Source organism: Didymosphaeria variabile (assembly GCF_027946475.1).
Source record: "Didymosphaeria variabile strain IMI 356815 chromosome Unknown scaffold_2, whole genome shotgun sequence".
Taxonomy (NCBI): Eukaryota; Fungi; Ascomycota; class Dothideomycetes; order Pleosporales; family Didymosphaeriaceae; genus Didymosphaeria; species Didymosphaeria variabile.
The window spans coordinates 2,522,378-2,530,839 of NW_026611621.1; the positions used below are offsets into that span (position 1 = coordinate 2,522,378).

The window sequence follows — 8,462 nt, forward strand, 5'->3', positions numbered from 1 at the left end:
ATCGAGCCGCGGCTCTGCTTGTGTGATTGTTCGTGACCTTTGCTCCCCTCGATATTGGTCTACAGGTCTCTCTGATGGATCCTATCGGGCAAAGCTCGGCTTATCTAACCTCCAAAATTTCGAGCATTTGGCGCGCCTCTCATTCGCCGTCACCACCCGAGAGAGGATCACCAGAACTTCCACACTTTGCATCTGCGATGCGCAACCTGAGAATCGTGGGGAGGTCGCTCCTGCGGTTTTCCGGCGAGGATCCGCTACCTCTCACAGCTACCGCCTGGGATGCCGCCTCGCATGCATCAATATGTGCGTTCGGGCCTTCGGAATCACGTGCAACTATCGAGCTCAAAAGGCTACATGATGGCAGCGACGGGGCAGAAAAGAAGTTGGAGACGATCGCATCGTGGGATGCTCCGTGCCCGCTACCCTCGCTTACCCATGACTCGATACTGAGTCTCCATCATTTCGCCGACTCGTCTACCTCATGCCTGGTGTTGGCTGGAGGAGATATCATCCTGGCTCGAGAGCACCCTGAGCATGGCCAAGATCTTGTCGAGATCGTGGGGTCCGTAGATGCTGGAATTTCCGCTGCTGCGTGGTCGCCTGACGATGAACTCCTGGCCATTGTCACACAGGCCGACACATTATTACTGATGAGCCGGGACATCGACAACATCGCTAGTGTCACATTTTCTTCTGGGGACGTCGACGTCTCAAACCATGTGTCCGTGGGTTGGGGCAAAAAGGAAACTCAGTTCAAGGGCAAGAGAGCAAGGGCTCTTCAAGATCCCACTATGCCGGAAACTATTGACGAAGGTGTGCTCAGCCCGTTGGACGATCACTCTATCACCGTCAGCTGGCGCGGCGACGGTGCCTACTTTGCTGTCAACAGCGTCGAGAAACAACGCCGTAGGATGATCCGAGTATATTCTCGGGAAGGCCAGCTTGACAGCGTAAGCGAGCCTATCGATGGCCTTCAAGGCGCACTCAGCTGGAGACCCTCTGGAAACCTCATCGCTAGTACACGCCAATCTTCTGACCGGGTCGAAGTGGTCTTCTTTGAGCGTAACGGTCTTCGTCATGGCCAATTTGACCTGCGGTTTACCCCTGAGGAGCTGCAGAGCCTGTCCACACCTTTGACTCTATCGTGGAACAACGACTCCAACGTGTTAGCAGTATCATACATGGACAAAGTCCAACTCTGGACTATGAGCAACTACCATTACTATCTCAAACAAGAAATAACATTGCCAGAAAAGGTTGCAACAAACGTTCGCTGCTCCTGGGATCCAGAGCGACCTCTATCCGTGGCATTGTCTACTGCGAGTAAGTGGAACAAATTACCGCATATGCCTTACAAGCTGATGATCCTACCTAGGCTCGCTGCAGATCCTAGAGTACGCATCGATAGTCGCGGCTGCTTCTGTAGCACCACCGCACGACTTTGGATTGGTCGCTTCGATCGATGGCCGTAAGTTATGATATAATACATCTCTGAGCACTCGCTAAGACTGCGAAGGAAACCTGAAGATCACACCTTTGCGTATTGCTAACATTCCTCCTCCGATGTCAATGTTCCAGCTTGCACTGGATCGCAATGCTGTTGACGTTGCATTCTCCCGCTCAGGCACGCGTTTAGCGGTCTTGTCTGACACAGACATTGCAATATTCGCATTCGACTTCCAGATACGGCCAGTCAGTCGACCAACCTTCCTTTGGAGAAGCCATCTTGCAGACGACCATTCCCCTCGTCACGTAGCTTTGGTTGGCGATAACCAAATATGCGTCCTGACGGACGTGTGGGACGAGGAAGAGACTTTCGTGTGGACAAACGAGGACAAGCGAATGATGAACAGGGGCCCTATTCTAGAGCCCGGGATAGTGTCTTCGATGACCTCCGATATAGAATCTTCTAGATTCCTGGTCAATCTGCGCAACGGCGAGTTCACATCAATGGTCGAATTGAGAACCAATGGGCCGACGCAAACCACACCACTGACGAACATGCCATCCTTCACCCCCGATGTAAAGACTGTAATGCTCGAAGGAGAAGTAAATGTCCATGTCCAAATCGATAGGCAAAGCTAACCAGGCGCAGATTGTGGCATTCGGGTTGACGAAAAGCGGCGCCTTGTACGCCAACGAGCGAGTCTTGGTGAGGAACTGCACGTCATTCGTAGTTACTCCTGCACATCTGATTCTCACTACCACCCAACATCTACTCAAATTCGTGCACCTGACGAATCTACAAGGTAAAATATCATCCGCGATTACGATGCCTCTCTCACACACAACAGCAGAACTCGAAGTACCTGCCGACGAGCCCCAGATGGATGAAAGGTGCAGAAGTATCGAGCGCGGAGCGAAGCTCGTCACAGTCATGCCCACTACATATTCCGTGGTACTACAGATGCCGAGAGGAAATCTCGAAACCATATACCCACGAGCTCTTGTGCTTGCTGCTATTAGGCGGTTCATCGAAGCTGAAAGATATGACGAGGCATTCCTTGCCTGTCGCAATCAGCGTGTTGACATGAATATACTACATGACCATGATCCAGAACGTTTCTTGGCGAACATCGCCAAGATCGTGACACAGATAAAGAGGGTGGAGCACATAGATCTACTCCTTTCGCAGCTGAGGTTGGTTTAGTCTCGTCTGACCCGCTTGACGCTCCTGGCTGACCAACGCAGGAACGAGGACGTGTCGGAGACAATGTACCGTGAGACGCTAAAGGCCAAGGATCTGACGACTAAGAACAAGCTGTCTGCAAAACAGGTTGAGTCTAAGGTCAACCGGATCTGTGACGCTTTCCTGGCGGTACTAGAGCAGGAAAAATACAATATTGATCATCTCCAGAACATTATCACCTCCCACGTATGCAAGGTTCCTGCAGACTTGGAGGCAGGGCTGGAAATGATAGGACGCCTGCAAAGTAAGTCAGCTGGTTCCCTATAAGAAAAACAATTAATGCAACAAAGCTACACAGGATCCTCTCACTGATAGAGCTGCGGAACACATCTGCTTCCTTGCGGACGTCAACCAATTGTACGACACATCGCTAGGCATCTATAACCTCGAGCTTGCGCTGCTCATTGCTCAGCAGTCACAGAAGGTATGCGGTTATTTCGCTTGCATGCGATCTATAGTCTTACATTCACAGGATCCACGCGAGTACCTCCCTCATCTTCAATCTCTCCATGAACTTCCTTCTTTACGCCGAAAGTTCCAGATCGATGATCAACTCGGACGTCGTACCAAGGCACTCTACCATCTCAGAGATCTAGAAGCTCACGACGAAGTCCATGACTATGTACAGAAGCACGCCCTCCATCCCGCAGCACTCAGCATGTACCAATACGAATCCGCTCATTATAAGAATATAATGCGTCTTTACGCAGACCACCTCTCCACCAGCAACAAGAAGAAAGAAGCTGCCATCGCTTATGAATACCTCTGCGATCACGTTTCGGCCTGGCCTTGCTACCTTTCCGCCAACCTCTGGCGCGAAGCCCTCTCCTCTGCCATTCTCGCCGGCGTGTCACCCCCAGAACTCGAACAGCTTGCCACTGACCTAGTCGAAGGCCTCGCCGAGTCCAAAGAATATTTCTCCGCCAGTACTATTGCACTAGACTACCTTTCCGATCTTCAAGGCGCAGCTCGCCTCCTCTGCCGCGGCGCCTACTTCGCCGAGGCCATCCGTATCGTAACCCTACGCAGCCAATCCGCCCTAATCGCCGAGGTCATTGACCCTGGGCTAGTCGAGCGCTCCGCAGACATGACCGAGTTTCTCGCGGAGATGAAATCCCAGCTTCTCGCGCAGGTTCCGCGCCTCCAGGACTTACGCACCAAGAAAGCGGAGGACCCGCTCGCCTTCTACGAAGGCATCGAGGACGCTAACATCCCCGATAATATATCGCTGGCGCCGACGAACACGACGTCGGGGGGCACGTTCATGACAAGGTACACGAATCGGACCGGCACAGTGAACACGCAGACTACACGCAAAACATCGAAGAACAAGCGGAGGGAGGAGCGGAAGAGGGCGAGGGGGAAGAAGGGGACTGTGTATGAAGAGGAATATCTCATTAATTCGGTTGAGCGCCTTATCGAGAGAATCAATGGGATGCAGGATGAGATTCGAAGATTAGTGGAGGGGTTGGTGAGAAGGGGGATGAGGGAGAGGGCAATGGCTGTAGAGACGGCGGTGATGGATGTTGGGGAGAGGTGTAGGGAGGCGGTCAAGGAGATGTATCCGCAGAGTGACGGGGTAAGCGCGGTGGGTGAGGGCCCGGCGGCGAATGGTGTTGGGGTAAATGGCGGTCTCTTGAGTGAAGCTGAGATCAGGCCTAGTGGAGGGGATTCGACGCTTTGGGATAGTTTGGCTGAGTTGGGCAAGAAGAGGGAGGCGCCTGTTGTGACAGTCTTTGAGAGGTTAAGTATTTTAGTTTGAAGGATGGCGGTCTTCCATGGAAATTAAACAGTCACGACGAAATATATATCTACCGTCGTTTTAGCTAATTATCGCGAAAAGTTTTAATTTACCAAACCTCAGGACGTGTGCTATATAATTAGTATAGGTAGAATTCCTAGTAGGTACATAGCAGGTGTCACCGGGCCAGGGTAGATGCCTTGGCAGCTGCCTCGGGCCTCAGCACTTCCTAAGCGAGACTGGCGCCTCGCTTAGGGCTTAGTGGCCACGCACCTCTATAGAGGCTCCTGGCCACCCTAGATAGCTCCCTATTATAACTATCTTATGTTTAGATCCTAACTAGCTTATTATCTTATATCTCTTAGTATAATGCCCCTAATAGAGCCCTTACACTAGTATTATAAATTTTTAGTAATTAGTATTACTATATAACTAAGTAATTACTTAGTTACTATTTTAGTAACTAAAATAAATATTAGAATTAATATATTCTAAAATACTAAACTTATAGAGTATACTTTTTAGGCTATAAAACTATTCTAATATTCTTTATAGCTTTAATAATAAGCTAGAAATAATTATCTTTATTTATTTTCTACTTACTTATCTTTTAATGTTAGGTTTATAGTTATATAGTAATATAGATATTAGTAAGGTCTAAAGTAGGTAGTATATAATTAGATAGATAATTTATTATCTAAATTTCTTAGATAGCTTACTATCCTTTATACTTTAAAATAGGCTAATAAACGCTAGGCCCTACCTTCTAGACCTAATTAGTACCTAAATAGAGTATTTAATACTTATATACTATAAGTCCTAATATTACCCCCCTTTTAAGTAGCTTTCTAGCCTTAGAGAAGCTTCTTAGCTTTTTTAAATATAAAAGATTTTTATATAGGCCTAACTAGTACTACTTAGCCTATATTAGTATAATTTAGTATAACTTAGCTCTAAATAACTCTTTTATATAAACTTATTAGTTTTTTTATTTATATTAGTGCTAAGACCTTAGTACACTAAAATATTTATACTTTTTAGAGAATAAAATTTACTAAAAACTTCTATCTTTTTATTTTTTACTTTTTAGCTACTAACCTTACGTAAGTATTTCTTATAGTCCTTTTATATATTAGTATAATCTAGTATAATTTAGTATAATTTAGTATTTTCTATTACTAACTACTAATAGGGAAGTTAATTTTACGCTTATTTAGCTATAATAATAATAATAATAATATTTTAGAGTAATTTATTATAATTTATTACTATTTATTATAATACCTCCTAAGAAGCACTCTATAAGAAATTACTATATTAATAATATTTATTTTAAGGGTACTCTTACTAAATAGCCTTATATTAGGTATATTATAGTTTATAAGAGTTAGGGTATATCTAATACCTAGTTAGTATACCTAATAGACCTCTATAATAATAATTAGGATTTATTAGTCTTCTAGGGCTATAGCTATAAGATATATAGAGCCTATTTAGAGAAAAATAGCTTATATTTTATAGTAAGTACCTAAGTAGTTATTAGGATCCAGGATCCAATAGGCAGCAGGACGGCCTATTATATAGCAGAGCCTCTAGATAAGCATATATTAACTATAGGCAATGCCTATTTAAGGATTAGGGCGCTTTAGGAAGTTACGTAACTACTCTCTAGAGAGCACTCTCTAGAGAGCGCTCTCTAGTAAGTGCTCACTAGTGAGCAGCTGCATATAATTAAGTATATAGGAATAGAAGAATTACTATTAATTCTTATATTTAACCTAAGTTTTAATCTATTGTTTAGATTTACTTAGGCCTCCCTTATTAACTTATTACACTTTATAAGATACTTCTATATTAATAAGAACCCCTTCTTCCTCCCCTTAGTAAGTCTTGCCCAAGAACTAACCCTAACCTATTTAGGACTAGCTATCCTTTCTAGATTTAATATCTTAAACACCCTTAATATAACTATAAGGACTCCTACTTCTTCTATAGCTTTAGATAATAATACTATTACTCTAATAGGCAACTCTAAGAGTAAAGTATATAAACCTAATTTATATTATAGTAATAGAAAGTATACTAACATCTAGCTTCTTTAGTTAGACCTCTACTTCTTTAAACTTAATAAATAACCTAAAGATAAACAAAAGGTTATCTTTACAGCTACTTATATACGAGGTAATACTAGAGAATAGATTTAACCCTATATAACTAAGTATCTAGAAATAGACCATAATAATAAAGATAAGGAATATGTAGATAACTATATAGACGCAGTTAACATTATTAAAGACTATACTAACTTTAAGAAATATCTTAAACAGATATTTAGAATTGCTAATAAGGTACCTATTATAGTACGAAATATTTAAACTATAATGTAATAATAATTAGTAGCTAAGTATATAGCAGAGTTCTATAAGAACGCTATATAACTTAACTAGGATAATAAGTTACTAATAATAATATATAAATAAGGTCTTAAGAAACCTCTATAAGAAGAACTTCTACGTAGTAGGGGAATTATTAGAACCCTTAATAAATTATATAATAAATTAATTAGGATTAATAGAGAATAGTTTATACTGTAATAGGAATTTTAATGCAACCTAAGAAATATTAGTTTTAGATAACTAGTACCTATAGTCTATAGGGTGCCACTAAAAGGACCTTAACACTAATTATAAGACTCCTATAGATACTAGCTAATAGAAGATATCTAGTTTAACTACTTAGGTAAAGGAAAAGGAAAAGGACTAGGCTTTTATAAGCCTAATACGCATATCTTAGATAGAACCTAACACTAGGGGACTAAGACTTACATATATTTTACATATAGTAAACTAGGCCATATTACTAGGAACTATAGATCTAAGAATAAGGTTATTAGGTAGTTAAATGTACTTACTATCCTAATAAAGGAAATTAAGGATAAAGAATAGACTATTACAAACGCCATTAATAACCTTACACTTAATAACAAATCTAGATTAGAGGTATTAACTAATTCACAACTTTATAAGGACAAAGAAGAAGAATAATCTAAAATAGTAGATAAGGAAGTTAAGTAGATACTAACACCTTACCTATAGTTTAAAGGTAAAGAAGTAATCTTCACTAATAGAGTAAATATATAGAAATACTTAGATAAACCACTAATTTAACTATAAGATAGAGACATATTATTATTACCTATAATAATCTTACTATTATTCTCTATACCACTAGAAGCTTACAACAAACGCTAACTAGAAATTATTACAAAGGAAGATAGATAATAGGTAGATTATAGATATATATAATAAGACCCTAGTAAAAACTTCTATAATAAGAACCTAGATTATTTATAGAAGTACTACCTAGACCACTAAAACCTGTGGCACTTAAACATCTAATAGATTAAATGCGGACATAACTAGTGCCCAACCTACTATAGAGCTAAGGAGCTATATAAAGGTAAATAACCACTAAATAAGTAATAATGCTGCTAGGAATAGTACAATTACCTAATTAATAAATGCGATAAACATTTATAGGATAAGTAAGAAAAATTATACTTTTTAAGTATAAATAACATATAAAATATAGTAACTAGCACACTCTATAATAGAATATGCACTTAAGATAGATAGTAAACTTACTTAAATATTAATTATAGTAGACACTAGGATAATAAGCATATCTATAGATTTAGTAAGAACCCTAACTAACTAAGAATAGTTATTAATATTTATATAGAAATAAGCATAGCATAGAAAGGTAAAGCTTCTAAAGAGAAACTATAGTAGAAGAATAACTATAGTAGAAGAAGAGAAGGGTAGGAGTAAAAGGAATAATAAAAAGGGAATATAGACTACCTAGCTCCTAAGAATAGTTCTTTTTTAGACTAGACCCTAGCCCCTAAGGCCTAAGAAACTCTTAAAGACTTATAGATAGGTAAAAAGATACTACTAGAGAGTTAAATACTATTAATAGTAAGGTATTAATTAAACTACTAGTTTAGCTTAATAAAATATAGATTAAGGCACT

General features: G+C 40.7%; 1 protein-coding gene across 1 annotated transcript; it reads left to right on the forward strand.

Moving 5' to 3' along the window:
* Positions 1-197: 197 nt before the first annotated feature.
* Positions 198-4,451, forward strand: ELP1 (putative elongator complex protein 1; the record flags this gene model as incomplete). Its single annotated transcript, XM_056211352.1, has 7 exons — positions 198-1,323; positions 1,376-1,468; positions 1,517-2,049; positions 2,096-2,640; positions 2,692-2,933; positions 2,980-3,113; positions 3,162-4,451. The coding sequence occupies 7 exons, from the start codon at positions 198-200 to the stop codon at positions 4,449-4,451; spliced, it is 3,963 nt and encodes a 1,320-aa protein (XP_056074825.1).
* Between the last annotated feature and the right edge of the window lie 4,011 nt (positions 4,452-8,462).